Source organism: Helobdella robusta (genome assembly GCF_000326865.2).
Source record: "Helobdella robusta unplaced genomic scaffold HELROscaffold_20, whole genome shotgun sequence".
Lineage (NCBI taxonomy): Eukaryota > Metazoa > Annelida > Clitellata > Rhynchobdellida > Glossiphoniidae > Helobdella > Helobdella robusta.
In genome coordinates this window covers 2,479,218-2,500,289 of record NW_008704084.1, presented here as the reverse complement: position 1 = coordinate 2,500,289, position 21,072 = coordinate 2,479,218, and the positions used below count along the sequence as shown (strand labels likewise).

Sequence of the window (21,072 nt, the reverse complement as noted above, 5' to 3'; positions counted from 1 at the left end):
GAATAAAGTCAACCCAAAATGTTGGCCGGCTAGAGTGCGATCGTTATTAAATGTCGTCATGCGTGTTTGTGTGTGTGTGCATATGTATATCGGTATGTTTGTTAGTAAATTTTGTATGTGTTTACTACTGTGTTTGTATGTGCATCTGCAATGATGTTCTGTATCAAAATTTGCTGTTGACACTAACTAACCAAAAGCTGAACTATGTGATGCAAAAATTGACGAAGAAATTGAAAGACAGGTACTACATCAATGGACTGATGAACGGCAAATGACGTTCAACGCTGACAAGTGTGCAGCCGTACATATGGGATTGAACAACAAAGAAGATTTATTTAAACTTGCTAACACAACACTAGAAAATTCAGAGAATTCTTGGTCTGACAACGCGACAATGCTCAGACGTAGCTGAAAGTGCAAACAATGTTTTTGATATGATGAAAAACAGTAGGAAGCAGAAATCACCCGCATATGACATTTGTCCGACCTAAGTTTGAGTACTGTGTTCAGCTTTATAATCCTAATTTACAGCAGGACAAGGATATGCTGATAAAATTTAGAGGAGAGCAACGAATTTGATTAACAAGTGTCATGGTATGGCTCAAGAGTACATACTAAAAGCGTGTGGTTTGAAAACTCAAGAAAAGAAAAAATAAGACATTATTCACGCATACACATTCATTACCATTGAAAGATAATTTGGAATCAGCACATTTTTGAGCTTGGAATTAACAGCAAAACAAAGGAAACAAATACAAAATACATGTACTCAAAAAAAAGCTTAAAAGCTGTTGAGTAAACAATTTTTAGTTGTTTACTTGAAGAAGAAATTATACGCATAGAAACAACCGCAAGGCACTATTGACAAAGATCGAATAATAACATCTCAAGTGCGTCTACTAGTAGACACGGTCTACTTGAACCACTATAAAATTATTTGTTGTTTTATACTGTTATGTTATGTTAAGTTTGTTTGTGAATGCTTGTGTGAATTGTCATATAGACACCTGTATGTGATTCTCCGTATACACTTTATAGGTAAGTGATTTTTATGTAGAAATGGAAATCTGAGCATGTGCATCATCGTGACAGTTGACAAAGTTCCACAAGATTGAAATTTTATTTTCTTTTAATTTAATTGTTGTATGTTATGAAATTTTAGCTTTTTATGCTGAAATATTTTACTAATTAACGCTTCCTGTTACAAGATATCTATCAATTGTTCTGTGGGGACATTCAAATTAACACCGAGGTTCACTCTATTGAATGCTGGATTAAGACTGTCAGAAATGCAATTATTGATGAAAATTTACAATTTACAATAATAAGATTCTTGAAAATAATGTTGACATCTGTAATGCCCTGAATAAAAACTTTATAGACGCTATTAACCAGCTTAAGCTTAGATTGTCCAACAATATCTGTTTGGATAAAATAATAATTGATAAAAGAAGTTATATTAATTTGTTCTATTTGAACCCTGTTGAGCCATCGGAAATTATTAAAATAGTTAATAAAGATAAATCTAATAAATCAACTTTTTATGACGGTTTTAATATGCATCTACTAAAGTTATTTATTCAAGAAATTCTACACCCTTTCATGTATATATTTAATTCATCGCTCTCGACCGGTAGGTTTCCAACTATATTGAAAAGGGCCAAAATTGTACCTATTTTCAAAAGGGTGATCGAAATAATCCTAGTTACCATAGACCGATCTCGTTGTTGTCACCTTTTTCCAAAATACTTGAACAATTAGTTGCCGGTCGCATGAAAGGATTCATGGAAAAGTTCAGTATTCTTTCACGTCATCAATATGGATTTAGAAATAAACATTCGACGGAGTTGGCAGTATTGGAAATGTACCATAGAATTTTATTCAATATGAATAATAAAGATTTGACCATGGGTATAATTATTGACCTCACTAAGGCCTTTGGCATTATTGATCATAATTTTCATCTTTATAAACTAAGGTTCTATGGATTTAGAGAGAATATCCTGTCTTGGTTAAAAAGTTATTTGCTAAACAGAGATCAATATGTGTCAATTAATTCTATTAGCTCAGATGTTCTTACCGTAAATTTTAGAGTCCCACGAGGTTCAATTTTTGGACTACTGCTTTTTTCGATTTTCATTAACGACCTATCAAATGTATCTTTGCTATCCAAATGCATTATGTATGCTGATGACACAAACATCTTTCACGCATCAAAAAATATACAAAGTGAAATCATTCTGATAAAAAATGAATTAACAAAATTTGAAGAATGGTTTGCAAACAATAAACTTATTATTAATTCTTCAAAATCAACATACTCCATTTTCGGTCATTCAATATCAACTAATGCTATTCAAGATTTGAATTTGACTCTAAATAATATTCCTATTGAAAAATCCTGCTCAATTAAATTCCTCGGAGTTTCGATTCAAAATAATTTAACATGGTCTTCTCATATTTTAGATGTAAGAAATATGGTTTATTGTTTTTGGGCATTTTGAATAAAATAAAATACAAATTAGATTTTTCTTCTAAAATTTACATTACAATTACAATTAAAATTAAAATTTACAACAGCTTTGTTTACCCGCATCTAATTTATTGCAACCTGGTTTGGGGTAACAGCCCGGAATACCTACTTAATCTTTTGCTTATATGCCAGAAACGCTTTTTAAGAATACTTTATAATTTAAAGACCACGCCAAACATCTGTTTTTCGAATCTAAAATACTGATTATTTATCAAATAAATTTTTATTTTCAATCGATATTTACATTTAAATATTTGCCCAATTTATTACCTTCATACTTTTCAAATCTCTTGAATTTTTGGAATAACATAAAATCTTTAGAAACAAGACAAAATCACACTTTCTATAAAATCTGTGCTCCGTGTTAGGGGCATTGTCACATTGAAAAGAAATTGTTGTTAGACATAAACTACCTAACACCAAACGGTTAATTTCGTAAAATTTTGTTAAAATTTTGAATTGTAACATTTGAAAACAAAATTAAGAGTGACGCCAATTTGAGCAATCAAAATAGATTAGCAAATAAGTTTTGTAAAAATAAACTTTTCTTCACACCATTGAATAAATTTTGTTAGTCTTTTTCATTGTATTACTTTATAAATTTAAATGAATCAATTTTAAACAAAGCACGTCTTTGTTATGAGCAAACATTAGTTGAACGAGCTAAGGATAATCTCAAAATTTTTTACAAATATTTTAATGGTTAGCAAACAGTGAAAGAGTCAATTAAGTTTTTAAGAAAACCAAATGGCGAACTAAGCCACGACTCAGTTGAAATTGTGAATCTAATAAATGCCAGTTTCCAAGATGTGTTTGTACTTGAAGTCGATAATAAAATTCCGCTTTTTTATGCAAATGAAAGCAATTTTGAACAATTTATAGATATGATGCCAGATGATATCAGTTATGAGATTGTTTTAAATAAACTTAGACAGCTCGATGAAAACAAATCTTGTGGCGTTGATAAACTGCATCCAGTATTGTTAAAATAGTGTGCAGAGACGTTTGCTGTTCCAATTGCTTTGATATTTCAGGCCTCTTTGGCTACCAGTCAACTTCCACTTCAGTTTAGATCAGCAAACGTTTCACCGATCTACAAAAAAGGCTGTAGCAACACATTATCGCCCGGTTTCTTTAACATCAGTTCATGTAAAATAATGGAAAGTATAATTCGAAAAAGTGTGGAAGATCATCGTTTAAGGAATAACATAATAGTAAAACAACAACATGGTTTTATTAAGGGTAAATCATACACAACAAATCTACTTGAAACTCTTGATTTTATTTCCTGTAATTTAGATAATTATATCCCTGCTTGATTTTGCCAAGGCATTTGATACTGTTCCACACACAAAATTATTAGCTAAATTAAATGCTTATGGAATAAATTGATTGGCGTATAAATAGATTGAATCGTTTCTTAAAAACAGAAGACAAAGAATTGTTCAAGGTGAAACAATTTTTGACTGAGCTGAAATTTTTAGTGGTATTCCTCAGGACTCTCTTATTGGTCCTCTACTCTTCATTCTCTACATTCATGACTTACCAACAAAACTGAAAAATACAAAACTCTTTGCAGATGGTACCAAAATCATGAGAGCAATATGGTCAGATAACGATGTAGTCGAACTTCAATCTGATTTGAATGAGGCTTTTAAGTGGACGCAGGACTGGCTTCTACGGTTCAACATTGAAAAATGCACTATTATGCACTACGTATCGGGTAAGAGATCAGAATGTTCATTTTATATAAATAGAATACTTCTTGCTGAATCTGAATCCGAAAGAGATCTTGGAGTGATTTTTTCAAATAACTTAAAATGGACAAATCAAGTCATCACAACAAATGCTTGGTCGAATAAAAAAATCTTTCGGAAAATTTGATTATAAGTTGCTTCCTAATTTATACTTAACTTTCAGTTGGTTCCATTTATAAGAAACCTAGCTTACGAAGATCGTCTTTAAAAATTAGGATTAACAACCTTGGTGGAAAAAAAACATAAAAATTGATTCAGTTGTTTAAAATCAGGCATAATTTGGACAAAGTTGATTTAAATAATCGTTTTAGCATAGTCAAAACCAAAACGCGAGGTCACAGTTTAAAATATTTTTAAGAGTTGACAAGACATTGAGGCAGAGAGAATTACTTATTCAATAGAGTCGCAAATACTTGGAACTCATTACCAAATGAACTCGTTGAGGCACAATCAATGAACAAATTTAATGCAGGCAATGATTGTTGGATGAACAACAATCAATAAACGAATCAGCTGTGATAACTTCCAGAACAGCATTACTGCTACTACTACTACCTTCCCCATCCCGGAACGCCCCATTTTCTAAGGTAACCAATTCATGAATGATTTTTTTAAATGAACGACTTTTCATTTTAATAAAAATAATTAAATTTTCTTTTGTGAATAAAATATTTAAAAAACTGGTGGCTTGAGTAGAGAAGCATAAGCAAAACGAAGCAGCACCAAAATAAATAATCATCCAATTCATAATAATTAATTTGCTATTAGCTAACAAGTTGAGTAATAAAACTACTGGAAATTTTTTGTCGTTCATGAAAACATTGATTTTAGTGGAACATTTGTTGTGCTACTTTCTACAATATTCAAATCAACAGTTTTGCGTCAACATTTTTAGTAAAGGTTCTGTATCGAATGCCAACAGATCGAATGTTCCATGGTAACATGTCTCTAGCAACAAGTGACGCATATTACACGTCGACAGTTATGGAAAACAAAAATTTTTCCAAACCAGCAGTTAGATCTTAACTTGTTGGATATTTTAAGTAAAATATTTTTTATAGTCTCGACAAATAATTTTTTGATGTTGAACCTTTATTGAGATTTGATATTTGAAATAACATGACCTCCCGCCATAAAAGCGCAGCAAAGACGTCGGAATGGAAAGAAGGTGAGAAAAATTAATGAAATGATTAAATTAAATGATAAAAATAAAATGATTAAATTAAATGAAAAATATCAATAAAATGATTAAATTAAATTAGAAAAATTAATAGAATGTTTAAATTATCAAAAAAATTCTTTTTCATAACAAATTATCCTAATAGTTGTAAAAGCCTGTTCAAACGCTTGCAGGGAGAAGCAACGCAGGTTACGACGATGAGGATATGATGCCCACAGGTATGGACACTGATGTTTACAGCTCAAAGAAGGATTACAAGAACGACCCTTCAAATGGAAATATGCGTCTTTCTGACCAAAAAGCTCAAAATAGTGACGGATGTTTGCACGCAATAAAGAGAGGCTTCAGATGTTAGGATGATAACTACATTATGTATATGATTTTATTTGGAGCTTTTATTGAAATGTTAATTTTGTTGTGAAGCTATTTGGGCTACTAAGCAGACGGAAGAAACTGCCCACAACCAGGATTTGAGAATCAAAACTACTCTGCGTGAACTTGTCATTTATTGCGTCTTTCTGGCAATACTTTGCATAAGTGAGTTCGGCAATGTTTCATTATGAAAGATCATATAATGAATGCATCTTCATTATTTTACTCAGTAACATTTGGGATGACCAGCTCCACGATGTATTATTACACAAATGTGATGAACTCTTTGTTCATTCAAACTCCTGGCGACCCAAGCAATCTCGGTTCCAACTTCCTCGGCATTAACCTACCTGGAGATCTTTTTGATGTTTGTATTGTAAGTTGTGTAATGATTTTATATTATCGTTCATTATACATAAATGATTGCAGTATGCAGAAAAAGTTCTGCTGCCCGGCTTATATCGGGATTGGGAAACCTGGTACAACAACAACACCATGGACCCCGACATATATGGTTACATTTATTACGAAAATAAATTGCAAGGAGTTCCAAGATTGCGCCAGGTTACATTTTTTTTAAATATACATTCAACTAAATATCTTCGTTTTAAATCTAATGAAATAAAAAATATAAAATTGTGAAGCTTTAAATTAGTTTTAAATAATCAATCGTAGGTGAGAGTGAGGAATGATTCATGTCGTGCGCCCGATAATATGAAAAACCAGATCAAAGATTGCTATGCGGCGTATTCCTCATCGGCCGAAGACACTCGTCCATACGGTCTAGGAATTGGAACTGCGTTTGTATTTTAAGTCTTGAAGCTGCTTAAACCTCAATTCCTAATTTCGATTTTATTTTAAATAGTTGGACTCACAGCAATTTGGGCTCAAACGTCAGAGCACAAATTAATTCCTACGGTGGTGGCGGCTACTACGCCGACTTGAACACAACTGGCGACCTGTCCGAACAAGTTATTGATAATTTAAAAACAAATTTGTGGGTCGATCGTGGAACCAGAGCTGTTTTCATTGATTTTACCATATACAATGCCAATATAAATCTCTTTTGTGTCATTAAGTCTGTGTAATTTCTAGCAATGTGGTAATTTGTTTAATTACCGAACAATTTTGTTACAGGTTGATAGCTGAATTTCCTCCAACTGGCGGCATTATTCCATCTTACGATTTTAGAACTGTGAAACTAATTCGCTACAATACGGCTTTTGATTTTTTTGTTTTTGCCTGTGAAATAATATTCTGTATTTTCATTTTATATTACATTGGAGAAGAGTTCTTGGAGGTTTGTACGTAACTTAATATATTTTTCTTTTCTACTTTGAAGAACTGAAATTTTTTCTTTTAGATTAAAAAATATAAATGGTCCTACTTGAAAGAATTCTGGAACGTTCTCGATATTGTTGTAATCTGTATATCTCTATGTTGTATAGCTTTCAACATTTATCGTTTTCTGGAGGTGAAGAAGTTGTTGGACTACATGCTCTTGAATCCAAACGTCTACATCGATTTTGACTACATTAGTTACTGGCAGTCTGTCTTCAATTCGGCACTGGCAATCATGGTGTTCTTTGCCTGGATTAAAGTATGTAAATTTTATTATAAAAAAAAAGTGAAACAATCTTATACGCTCAATAAATACAAATGCAGATATTCAAATACATCAGCTTCAACAAAACGATGACTCAACTTTCCAGCACACTGGGAGCCTGTGCAAAAGATTTGGGAGGATTTTCAATAATGTTTTTTATAGTGTTCCTCGCTTTTGCCCAGTTGGGCTACTTGCTGTTTGGAGCTGAGGTTTCAGACTTTAATGCATACGAAACGGCGATGTAATTACATTTATTACTGTGTATTAAAACGTCTAACAGATGCCTACTTTTAATAATTTATATATTTTTTCAAGATTTACATTGTTTCGCATCATCTTGGGAGATTTCAATTTTCAAGCACTTCAACAAGCAAACAGCATTCTTGGTCCAACTTATTTCATTCTTTACGTCTTCTTTGTATTCTTTGTACTGCTCAACATGTTTTTGGCCATTATCAATGACACTTATTCCGAAGTGAAAGCTGAACTGGCCGATCAGCCAAATGATATTGATGTCGCTGGATATTTCAAACAGGTTTTTCGTATTTCTATTTAAAAAACCGTTCATTACACATCACGCGTAGGATCTGTATATTGAATATTAAATATCAATTATGAACTTATAAAGCTATCATATATTTTTGATTTACTCTTATAATTATAATATAAATAAGTGTTTTTGTAAATAGTGGCTGATTATGCGAAGGAGGAATAACTTGAAAATTGTAAAGTTGATGATTTTTTTGTTAATTCTCGTAAATTCTTGCTTAGCTTATTCCCTTCTTAGCGGGGAAATAATTTTTAAAATTCTTTGTTTACGACCTTTTTATGCTAATTTCAGTTTACTTTATTACCATATTATACACAGAAGTTTTAATATTTTCTTCTTTCGTTGTCTGGATCCGCCACTGCTTTCATAATGGAATCGTCCATAGATAAAAACTATTTTGGTAATGTTTTTAGAACATTATTGCACCACACTTCACTTCAGAATATGTTAAACCAACCTTGTTGTCAATTTAAATTTATTTAAACGGTAATCAAACCTTTGTAGTAACTAAACTGAAAAGCTAATCAATTAAACTTGACTAAATAAAACTAATTAATTAAAATTAAACATTTTTTGATTGTTTAATGAATTTTAAATGGGTTTCCATCAAATTATTCTACAGAGAGCTAATAATGTTTTGACGAAACTCCATTTGAGAAAAAACAAGATAATAGAAATTCAAAGAGCTATCACAACCGCAGATGCCAATGGAGACAGAATGATAGATTTTGATGAGTGGAGACATGATTTGAAAATGTTTTGGCTTTTTTTTAATTAAAATTATTTGATATAAATATTTAAAATTATTTTAAGGCGCGGATATGCTGAAGCCGAAATTGAAGCAGTTTTTGCTAAATATGATATAAATGGGGATCGCTTGCTTGATGAAAGTGAATTGTATAAAATGCAAGCCGATTTGGAAGGACAGAAGGTTATTGTAACAATCATGTTATAATTTTGAGAAGAAAATATGTAATTTTTAATGAATAATTAAATGTTGAAATATTATATACGTGTGTTTCTAAAACAAGGGTGTACAAGCCGTTAAAGTGGCCTTAGGAGATAAATCTCAAAGTTGTTAAAACGATAGGAAAAAAAGTGTCATTTATCATTCATTTTACTTAAATTCATTTTCGAACACACTAAATAAAAATTTTTTTCAATGAATAATGTTTATAATAAAAAACCAATAGACCAGAATTTTCACGTATTTTTAATCTTTCATAATAATTTACAAAAATAGTGCCACAGTAAAAGTGACGCATTTCGTTTGTTAAATTCGCGCGTTATTTTTTCACTTAGAGTTGTTGTTTAATTTTCTTGGTCTACAACCTGTAAATTTGAATATTTTTTCCAGAGTGTCGAGTCGGATAAAAATTATCCGACTCCGGCCCCTCAAAAAATTCCTATTTAATAATTTTTGTATTATTTAGTTAAAAATAATTTTAAGTTTTTAATGATATTAAGTAATAATTGTGGGTTGGTTAGGATTAAGGAACATTTGTTGAACGAAAAGTTTGCTGACTTTAGACAAGTGACTCGGAGTAAAAATTTCTTAGTCCGACTCCGGGTTCTGACTCGCAAGAAAAATTTTTCAACTTTTGCATCATAATTTGACTATACTATCACTACTAAATGGAAAATACTTAGAAAAACATTTAAAATTGGTCAGTGTAATTGTTTTTCTTAGTATAATAAGTTTTATTTTTTAATTTAAAGTTTTAAAACATACTTAAAAAAATTGTTCAACTTTTGCGGCAAAACTTCACTTTGTTATCACTATTAAATAAAAATATTATTAAAAAAACATTTAAAATCAATCAATGCAATTTTCTTTCTTTGTAAAATTGCTCTATTTTATATTTTATAAAAATACTGCAAAAATTGTGATTCTTATGACGTTGTTAGCATTTATTTTCAGTATATAAAAATGATTGAATATTACTAGCTATACGTATTTATTTTCTAAAAAACACAATCTTAAAAAAATTTTCAGAAAAGAAAATGTTTTTTTTTTCAAAAATTAATTACATTTTTTGAAGTCGAAGTCGTATGAAAAACTCTGACGCCGACTCTGGCCCCTCAAAAAATAAAAAAATTTTACTCTGACTTTGGGCCTTCAAAAATTCCAACTCTGGCAAAAATCTCTGACTTAAACACTGATTTTTTCTCGTACATTCACAATAATGGAATAATTCAACAAAATTAGGAAGTCGCGTTAGTTGGTAGCTTCCTATTTAGTTTTTCATATTTTCTAATGCTTGATCGTAAAATAGTCTCTAGTTTTTTGAGTTCAAAATCAAATTTTTATTTATTTTAAGTATGTTAGAACAAAAAATGCTAAAATGCTTTTTACGGTGTTACTATACCATCTTTGGTTTTCGAATTGATACGTTGTGTATGTGGGCAGATGCTTATAAATATATAAATAAATAAATATATAAATAAATAAATACAACAACAACAACACACGTTTAGACGGCATTTTCCCCGAGATCGGGGGTTGCCGTTTGGCTACCTATGATGAAACCGAAATACCCCTCGACGCCATCCACATCTGTCACTCGCCTCAGTATCACGCAACCCCGCTTTCACCCTGTCCTTCTCCACCTGCTCTCTCCATCCCAATCGCGGACGACCCCTTCCTACCACTCTTTCAACCTCGAACTCCAACGCTCGCCTAATCCCGACCCTTTCATCCCTTCTCAACACATGTCCATACCACCGCAATCTCGATCTCCTTATCAATGTCACAATGTCCTCATTCAGTCCCATCATTAACATCAGCTCTGTACTACTCCTCTAATCCTTCACTTTAACCCCACACATCATCCTCACCATAGCTCTTTCAGCCCTCTGCAGTACACTTTCCTCCTTTCTCCTCAACACCCAAGTTTCACCACCATATACCATCGCTGTTCTTACACATGCTTTATATACCCTCCCTTTCATCTTCACTGACCATTTCTTTCCACACAATACCCCACCCAGTTCCCTAAATTTCATCCATCCCACATGAACTCTAGCCGTAACTGCGCTCAAACATCCTCCATCCGCATTCAGCTTATCCCCTAAGTAAACAAAGCTTTCCACTCTTTCAATACCACCACTCAACCCCGTCCTTGCGTCCGTCCTATTAATCACACCATGAACACTTTTCTTACATTTGAACGTGCCTTCCACCTTTTTCAGTGCCCCCTTCACACCACTACATCTCTTATGCACCCATATCTGACATCCTATACACAACACCGAGTTAGCCTTCACTCTCCTGTCACGTACCCCACAGGGGTCTATTTTACTTATCACTCGCTCCCCACCTTCCCCACTCACCATTACCTTCGTCTTACCAATATTATTTTTTAACCCTTTCTTTTCAATAACACTTTTCCATCTGTCAAATTTTAACTGCAATTCTTCCATGCTATCAGCCATCAAGACTAAATCATCTGCATACAAAATCTCAAATAACAACCCCTCCATTATGTTTCCACACACAACATCTATCAAAATTGCAAACAGAAACGGTGATAACACTGAATGCATACACTAAAAGCGTCCGACATCCCCCTTCCAACCCTCACCTTTGTCTTTGTCCCTTCATACAGCTGCATCACAGCTTTAACAAGTCTCTCATTCACTCCTTTCTTCCTCAACACCCATTCAATGACCTTCCTCGGTACTCGATCAAAAGCCTTTTCTAGATCCACAAAACACATGTACAATCTTCGTTTCTTTTTTCTATAATTCTCCTGCAACATTCTCACCATGAACAACGCATCCACCGTTCCCCTAACAGGCATAAACCCACACTGCATTTCATTAACTGTCACTATACTTCTCAACCTCCTCTCAAGCACCCTCTCCACTACCTTCATTCCGTGCTCTAGTAATTTCACACCCCTATATGACCCACAATCTCTCACATCTCCTTTGCCCTTATACAACGGCACCAACACACTGTGTCGCCAATCCTCAGGTATACCTTCATTATCAAACATACTGTTACCAATTCTCATCATAACTTCAATTCCTATCACCCCACTCGCTTTTATATGTTCTGCCGCCACTTCCGAAACCCCTGTAGCCTTACCTAGTTTCATTTCTCTAACTGCTTTCTCTACTTCCTCCATCGTCACCTTCTCTATAGGTCCGTGTGTGACCGCGGATTCTACATCTCCATCCCACTCATTCTCTTCATTCATCAACCTTTCCATATGAGCTTTCCACACCTGAGCTTTTTCCTCCTCATCTATGCACAACTTGCCAGATCCATCCCAAACACATCCATTCCCTATAACATCTTTCCTATCCCTCATTGACTGCTTTGCTACTTTGAACATTTTCCTCGAACTCACATTAAATTCCATTTCTTTCCTTAACCTATCTGATGCTTTCGTCATTGCAGTTGCCACTGCCTGTTTTGCAACCTTCTTAGTCTTCCTATACTCAGACTCCGCTTCCTCCGTCATGTCCCTTCTCCATACCCTAAACCTCTCCTTCTTGACTTCCAAAACCCTTCTTATATCTTCATCCCACCACCACGTCTCACCATGCCTACACTTTCCTTTCGTCCATCCACATACTTTATCTGCCGTAGCCAACACACAGTCCCTGTATCTCTCCCAAACATCTCCATCCTTACCACTCTCCCAATTTTCAGCCACCTTCACTTCAAATGCCTTCCTCACCTCTGCATCCTGCAACTTCCATGTCTTTATCTTTGCCACAAACTTATCCTTCTTCCTCCTCCCCCATTTCTTTTGATGTCACATCCATCACAACCATACTATGCTGCAACATACCAGGTATCGCCTTCACATTCTTCCTATGTTTGGCCCTTACCAATATATAATCTATCATCGATCTATGTTCCCCTGACCTATAAGTAATCAATCGCGCTGGTTCCCTTGTGAACCAAGTATTCCCCACCACCATGCTATGTGCATCCGCCAACTCCAACACTCTACGCCCTTCCTCATTCCGTATACCATATCCCCATCCCCCATGTACACCTTCATATCCGTCTGCATCCGCCCCCACATGACCATTCAAATCACCCAACAACACCACAAACTCATTCAACCCCGTTTGCCCAATCTCGTCAGAAACATCATCATAAAACCTATCCTTCTCCTCTTCCTTCCTACTTTGTTGCGGAGCATATCCTGATATCACCCTCACTATTACTTTTCCAAACACCATCACCACCACAATTACACCATTGCTTCTCCGCCTCACTTCCAACACCTTCTCCACCAACTCTTCTCTTACCATCACACCAACTCCTCCAGTACCATCATCCCCCTTCCACCACAATTTATATCTTCCACCTTTAGCCCCCACAAACCTTGTACCCTCACCCTTCCATCTGATCTCCTGTAATGCAGCCACGTCAATCATTCTTCTCTGCAGCTCCTCCACCACTTCCAAACTTCTTCCTGTCAACGTGCCTACATTCCAGGTACCAAACCTCCAACCCCTTGGTCTACAAGTAGTCCTTCCATCTATAGTGCCTTGCACCGCCACACTATAGAGTGGGGTGCCAGTAGCCAGACCATCCACAGGGCCTTGCACCACACTCATGGACTGGGTCTCCGGAGATTCTTCGCACCCTCTTCTGCCGGATACTGAGGGCCATTGTTATTTCCGTCATCATAAGTATTATTTTTGGCTAGTTTTTACGCAGGACGCCCTTCCTTACGCAACCACAGTTATAAGCGGTGGGCCTAGCCTTTGATGATCCAACATCACTCACAAGGCAGTGAGGGTCAGTTTAATGTCATAACCAGGACTGAATAAATAAATAAATACATAAATATATAAATAAATAAATATATAAATAAATAAATAAATATATAAATATATATATATATATTATTGGTATAAAAAAAGCATTTGACACCATCGATCATGAGTTGTTGTTAACGAAAATGTCGCACTATGGGTTTAGGGGACCTTTGTTAAAATGGTTTCAAAGTTACCTTGCAAATCGATCTCATTATGTTTTTATAGGTAAACATAATTCTTCCTTGTTGTCTGGAGTGCTTCAGGGTTCTGTACTTGGCCCTGTTTTTTTAATATATTTATCTATGATCTATGCAGATCGAATAAGGCTGTTAAATATATTATGTATGCGGATTACACTACCATTTTGGCGGTTGGCGATTCCATAGGTGAAGTTGAATGTATTCTTAACTCAGAGCTTGCAAGAGTTCACTTGTAGATAGTAAATAATAAACTGCAAATAAATTTATCAAAAACTTATGCGATTCTTTTTGGTCCTAAAATTGTCGCCAATTTACTAACATTCTCTATTTTCTACAATAACAATTTGGTAGGTCGATTGGACAAATTAGTCTTTCTAGGTGTTACAATCTTAAGCAATCTAAGCTGGAAAGAGCACACAATTAGCATATCAAACAAAGTATCTAAAAATCTAGGAATAATCTATAGACCGAAATCTCTTACCGAAATGTGTATTACTTAATTTATATTATTCTCTAATTTATCCTTATTTCCTTTATTGTATTGTAGTTTGGGGTCGTTACATTAAGTCTCATATTATTATCTTAGATAAATGTTTATACTTTTTTTTTCATAATTATTATGACCTGAAAAAATATGATCATATTTTAGATTATTTATCGTTGTCTAATTTGTTGTCTATTCCTAAACTGTACGTTCTCAGATTATTATTATTCTTGTTTAATGTCATAGTGAAAAAGAAATTTGTTATGTTTAATTCATATTTAATTAAATCTTCTGAATATTGCAAAAGAACAACTCGGCACACTCCATTATACAATTGTATTGTCTCTCGTACTGTTTTATTTTCATCTTCAGTTTTTGGTTTAAAACTGTGGTCAAAACTACCGTGTTCAGTTTTACAAGTATCTAACTATAGGCTATTTAAAAAATTGATTTTTGACTTAATTAACAACAACTCAACTTTTTTTACAGGATATGATTTAATTATTTTAATTATTTAAGTTATTTTATAAGGAAAAACTTCTAATATGAATTCAATTGTTTTGTTTAACTTGATAAATTTTGATGATCATTTTTGTTCTAAATAATTTCTGCTCGTTTTTGGTTTAATTTGACTTGTTTTCATTGGCTAACTATACGATTTTATTTTAATTTATGTTGTTTTTTTCATGTAAGTATATGTTTTTACCTGGTTTGGGTAGCCGTACAAGCTCGTTTGAGCTTCTGTGTCTCCATGCTTTTTGCTGAATAAAATTGATTTGAGTTGATGTATGTATACTGTGTCTCTATCTTGTTGATTCTTTGTTTGTTCAAAGTGAATACTTGACAATCATTTAAAACAGTTTATTTATAGTTATTATTTATACAGTTTATTATGTATATATATATATATATATATATATATATATATTTAAGCATGTGGCCACATACACAACGTATCATTTTGAACATCGAAGATTGTACAGGAATACCGAAAAAAGCCTTTTTCGTTTTATCATGCCTAAAATAAACAAAAATTTTGGTTTTGAACCCAAGAAACTTGAGAATAATTTTACGATCAACCCTTTAAAAAATTGAAAAACTAGACAGGAAGCTAACTAATGCAGAACATGCTGTGATATTCATCAACAATTGCATTTTTGACAGTCTTAATCCAATATATATATATCTTTATCTTTCAACATTAAACAGATTGCTCTCAACCAAAACATGGAAGTTATTGACAAAATTAACAAAACCACCGATGAGGATGTCAACGACAAATCCAAATCGAACAACGGCAAGATGATTCAAAATGATGCGTTTGTGGCACTGCAGAAGAGAGTGGACAGGATGGAGAGCTCGATCGACCGCATCATCTCCAAAGTTGATGCTGTCCTCGTCAAGTTGGAGGCTATTGAAAGAGCCAAGTCAAAGAGGAGAGAAAATATTGGAAAGTTGATGACCAGCATATCAGAGGTAAAAGCATTGTTTGCGGTATATTTCATTAGTAACGAATGAATCATTTAGTCAGTATTTCATATTCATTGTTTTGAAATTTTAAAAAAATGAAATTTTTCATACTACACCAAATTCGAGTTTAAAATTTTGGTTGTTTCGTCAAATCAAATTTTGTTGACAAAAATGGTAATGATACGAAAGCTTGTTTCGTCATTATATTAAATTCTGCCATAATTGTATTAAATTATTATTGAATATTATTGGACCAATTATCTCAAAAAATGATAGAGTCCATGAGTTACTCGGTGACGAATTAGACGATTTAGTTTTAACAAAGACATAGCATAGATTTGTTTTGAAATTCCAGATTTTTCTTTTGTCAACTGTTTCAGATCGAGTGATCCACAACATCACGGCCTGATAATTTATTTTAAAATTTTTTTAAGCGCCTTTAAATGTCACTGTTAACAGCTTTTGAATCACTTGCTATAAAGTTAAAGATAATGCATAGAGTTATTGTAATATTAGCCATCTATGGATCAGGTTCTGTTTCAATCACACGTTTTTTTGCTTCTGTGCTGGACATAACCTCACATCTTGGTGATAATGTTGTTCTAGCTGGTGAAAACACGAATGATAAGCTTCTCCCCGATAACGTTTTATAGAATTCGTTCAGGAGCAGTTTATAAATGATAGTGCCGAAAGTCTTTGTGATGCCATTTAAAGCAGTATATTGGAGTCAGAGTCTCAGGGTCATTCAGAGTCAAAGATTTTTGTAGTGCAATAACAATGAGATAAATTTTATAACAGACTCACAAATAAAAATATCTTCTAGGTAAATCAGCAAAGTAGTTTTTAATCAATTGTCATCTTATTTAAACTCTAACTCCTTGCTACCTGTATCTCAATCTGGTTTCAGACCTGCTCACAGTACTGAAACTTCTTTACTCAAAATACACAATGATATCCTTCTCTCTAGTGACAATAGTAATCTTACTCTTTTTTTTGTTCTTGACTTTTCCTCGGCTGTTGATACTGTTGTTGTCAGCAAATTTTTTCTATCAAACTAAAAAAGTTAAATTTTCTGTTGGTAAGGACGCCTTCCCACAAGCGGTGTTTTAGACTTGTGAGGATTAATTGAGAAAATTATTTATATAGCACTGATGAGCTTTGCGAGTGCAATTTCGTAAAATGCAAAGGTTATAGATAAGATTATCCGTAGTAACAAGAATGTGCTGACATGGGATGGGGGAAAATGCAATATTTGCTAAAAATATCACCAATGGAGTTGTAGGCTGTTATAAAGATAGAGCCATGGATGGAGTACCCTGGGATGCATTTTTTATGTTTTGTCATTTTTTATTTCACTTACTTCATTTTAAATAAAATCTAAACTTTATATTTAGTTGTCTCAGAGTAAAGCACCATCAGATTTTAAACTAACGATTATTTGGCAATTTTTTTTAAACATTTTCAAAAAACTCATATTTGATGACAAATTTGTCAAATTCAATAGAAAATTTAACATATTTTCATATTCATGATTACCTATATGTTTGAAAGGTCTAAGTTTGTTTATGTAGCTGGCTTGGCACTTTAGGCTTTTTAGTCTTCGATCTAGGCCGTTCAAGATTCAATGCTCCCCGATGATGATGTTTATGAGGATGCACTGAGACAACAAGTGTACGATGAATGGTGCTTATTTTATTGTAAACTGTTAGATGTGGAAGTTGTTCCACAAGAGAAATGGAACAAGCTCTTTAAAAAAAATCTCTATATCTTATATGGAGCAGATGAAAACTTCACTTTTCGGCGGCCTACAGGTTGATTCAGAGTTACCATTAAACTACCACGGCCTTTTCTATAGATTAGGCCCTGGTAAACCAACCAGGCATGACCTCATTTTGAAGTTGTTTCAGGAAACCAAATTCCAGTGGTTAAAGTACTTGTGAATTTAGTGAAGGGAAATAATTTAAGGTCTGATAGCTACACACTTACTCTTCAGTTACTGACCGCGCATTGACAAGGAATGTTACATTTTCCATAAACTAGCAAAGAGGTACATAAATTACAGGGCAAATGAGGCTGGTACAGCAGATCTGAAAGCAGCCGAATTTAAAAACAGCAAATATAACGAGCTGAAAAATAACACAAAATCGTCTCTTCTAGCAACTTTTTTAAAACATGTAAGAGCAAAACTCACGTAAATAAAATAAATAAATAAAAAGTTCTATATATAATAGAACATTTTTGTATTACTAATAAATTTAACGCTTACTGTATTTTAGAAAATGTAATAAAATGCCCATCTGTGAGAGCTCTATAAACTTAAAATAAACGTCGAACGGGAGAAACGATAGTTCCTTAGCTGTTGATTCAATACACGAGCTTGTACATTTATTATTTACTCGAAATTTTCATTAATTGATGAGAAACACGTGTTTAATAAGAGCTAAACAAATTGCTTTCAAGGTTTTTCTGGATCCTGCTGCATTATTTACCAAATTGACGTTTCGTTTTTGGTAGTGAGTGGCTTAAAGTCTTCAGCTAAGTTTTTGGCATCAATCATTTTTGTTGAGAGTCTAATTTTCTGGAATTTCTAAAAAACATAATCAATTGTTCTAGCCTTTCAATGCACTCTACCAAGTTTTTAGCTTGCATCACGTTCTTGCAACTTTTATTTGAATTAGTACATCGCTTTATGCAATCGAACAGATTAAAAACTATAGTTTTTTAATTGTGCAATATCAAGAGTTTTGGTTTCAGTTTCAGACAGCATGTGACGCCTCCAGCTACTCTACTGATCTCGCTCCCTTACTTTGAAGAGCACCACTGAGATGCCAAAGCTTGAATGACAGATAAGTAGTGATTTTTGCTGTGAATAAAAATACGCAGACTATGGTAATAGCAAATATAGGCAAATGATCCGGAAATCAGACATAGCAATTCCGTTCTTGAAGAATTGTGAACGTGTAGATTTGTGAACATATTATCTAACAAAAAACGACGTTGATGTAATGTGAGTTGGTGAAGTTATTAATAACACAGAATTCTACGAATTCGAATGATCTTTTTAGCCATGCTTATGAATATGGAGTAAATATAAGTAAAATTGCATTGAACTCGGGTCCTCATTTTGATTTTAAATACTGAAAAGGTTATATTACAATAAGTTTTAATTTAATCTATGTAATATATTTATTGTTTATAACAGGATACCTAAAGCTATTATTATTTTTACTGAACATTCTACGTTTAATTAAGTTTAAAATACAATTCCAAATTGAAATACCAGAGTGACGAACCGTCAGAGGAAAGAAAACGTCAGCAGATGGAGAAAGTGGTCAAAGAAGAATTGGATAAGTGGGATAATTAAAATAATGTGAACCATTGTAATTTACGTTATTTTTAAAATGAATATAATGTAAAAATTTTTAACGAAAACTTTTCGCTATCTGTGATGTTTAATATTTCTTAGTTTTATCATCCATAAAATTGCAGACAAACAATTTTGGGTATCATTGATGTTTTATGCTAAAAATAACTTTGTTGTGAAATTTTGAATATATTTTACAATATCAAATATACATAAATTGTTAGCATTAACTCTCTTCAGATATTTATGAGAAAACATTTTTTGAGTAATAATTATTTAGTATTTAGTAATATTTAGTTAAATACAAGCTCTTATCTGAAATAGTTTTATTCTTGTTATTTTGTTATTTTATAAGTTGAAAAATATAAAAAAAACAATAAATTATGCACAATCAATCGATCGATCGATCGATCGATCAGTCAATCATTCATTCTTTCTTTCATTCATTCATTCATTTTACTACTACTACTACTTCTACTACTACTACTACTAAGTTAAAAAATATAAAAAAAAACAATCAATCAATCGACCGGTCAGTCAGTCAGTCAATCAATCATTCATTCATTCATTCATTCATTCATTCAATCAATTTACAAATCAATTTATTGAAAAAGCGACGTTTCCGCGATGTTCAACATCACTTGTCAATGAATTAAGTGATGGGGAAGTAGTTAGAAAAGGAGAAAGAGTTCCAGAGAAAAGGACAAAAAAGCAGTTTAGCGTTTAACAGAAATGATAAAAAGTGAGAACAAGAAGACGATTGAAGACCGCTTAAGTTAAATTAAAATGCGTGTTTAATATTAAGGTAATAATTTTGATTGAAACTTGTACATTAATCTGAAACTTTCTTAAGTTGAAGCATGGTTTTAATGCATTCAAAAACGTATTCATTGTTTTGCTTTCAAAAAATCCTCACATGATCCCAAATTAAAATCCTGACAACAGCCTTGATTACAGGTTATCTAAATTGTAGAAATATAAGGGGGAACAATGAAGTTATTAAAAATATATAAACATTAGTTTATCATAATTTGCATTATTTAAAGTGGGTGCACCTTAATTGTTTCAAGACTTCACCGTTTTTCAGTGACTGCTTTAAAATTTATCACGATAATGATGCTCTGTAAAGAAAAACTTTGCCGATTACTTGAAAAATTTCAATCAAATAAAAAGAATTTATGTCGAAAAGTCTTGAATGAAGGAAAAAATTAATTTTAGTCTTCTAAAATCTTCTTAATTTTATGTTTATTAAAAGTAAAGATTTCGAGTAGATGAAGAAAATAATAATAGATGCACAAATCATTTAGAAGACAAAACAATGCACTTCTCGTGAATACGAATATGAACTAACTACAATTTTCATTTTGGTGTCAAATTTTAATTTTCACCTTATACAGGTATAAATATTTACTATTTATTTTAAATTAAATAAAAATATCTTTTTTAATAACCAAATTCAAAAATAACTTTAAAAATGTTTAAGAGTCTAAGTGTATGTGTAGCACACAACGACACAGGAATTGTTGAGTAGGTAGGTACTATTTAGCAGAGACGTCATAAGCATTTCTAAGCAGCTGTTTTCCATTTGTCGCTATGAACCTGTTTGTAAATCAATCGAAGTCACCTTGGTAACAACGTGTTGATTTGAAAATCTTGGATCAGCAGGCAGGTGTTCAAACTTGCAATTCAATCGAAACGCTTGCAGGCAAATTGGCAAAAAATATGAAAAGTGGTGTGTCGTGTTACGACGACAAAACTAAACACGA

At 33.0% G+C, this 21,072-nt stretch overlaps 3 protein-coding genes across 3 annotated transcripts; 2 read left to right on the top strand and 1 right to left on the bottom strand.

Moving 5' to 3' along the window:
* Positions 1 to 5,409: 5,409 nt before the first annotated feature.
* On the top strand, positions 5,410 to 9,080 carry HELRODRAFT_171411 (hypothetical protein; the record flags this gene model as incomplete). The annotated part of the gene is made up of 14 exons (XM_009018128.1): positions 5,410 to 5,458; positions 5,644 to 5,820; positions 5,894 to 6,007; positions 6,073 to 6,218; positions 6,272 to 6,406; positions 6,518 to 6,642; positions 6,708 to 6,920; positions 6,980 to 7,142; positions 7,206 to 7,442; positions 7,508 to 7,689; positions 7,764 to 7,983; positions 8,621 to 8,754; positions 8,812 to 8,929; positions 9,030 to 9,080. 14 exons carry the CDS (start codon positions 5,410 to 5,412, stop codon positions 9,078 to 9,080), a joined length of 2,064 nt encoding a protein of 687 aa, XP_009016376.1.
* A 3,652-nt stretch (positions 9,081 to 12,732) lies between these two features.
* Positions 12,733 to 15,225, bottom strand: HELRODRAFT_171410 (hypothetical protein; the record flags this gene model as incomplete). Its single annotated transcript, XM_009018127.1, has 2 exons — positions 12,733 to 13,618; positions 15,179 to 15,225. The coding sequence occupies 2 exons, from the start codon at positions 15,223 to 15,225 to the stop codon at positions 12,733 to 12,735; spliced, it is 933 nt and encodes a 310-aa protein (XP_009016375.1).
* Positions 15,226 to 15,699: 474 nt separating this feature from the next.
* On the top strand, positions 15,700 to 19,306 carry HELRODRAFT_171409 (hypothetical protein; the record flags this gene model as incomplete). The annotated part of the gene is made up of 4 exons (XM_009018126.1): positions 15,700 to 15,948; positions 17,652 to 17,808; positions 17,983 to 18,116; positions 19,226 to 19,306. 4 exons carry the CDS (start codon positions 15,700 to 15,702, stop codon positions 19,304 to 19,306), a joined length of 621 nt encoding a protein of 206 aa, XP_009016374.1.
* Positions 19,307 to 21,072: the final 1,766 nt, after the last annotated feature.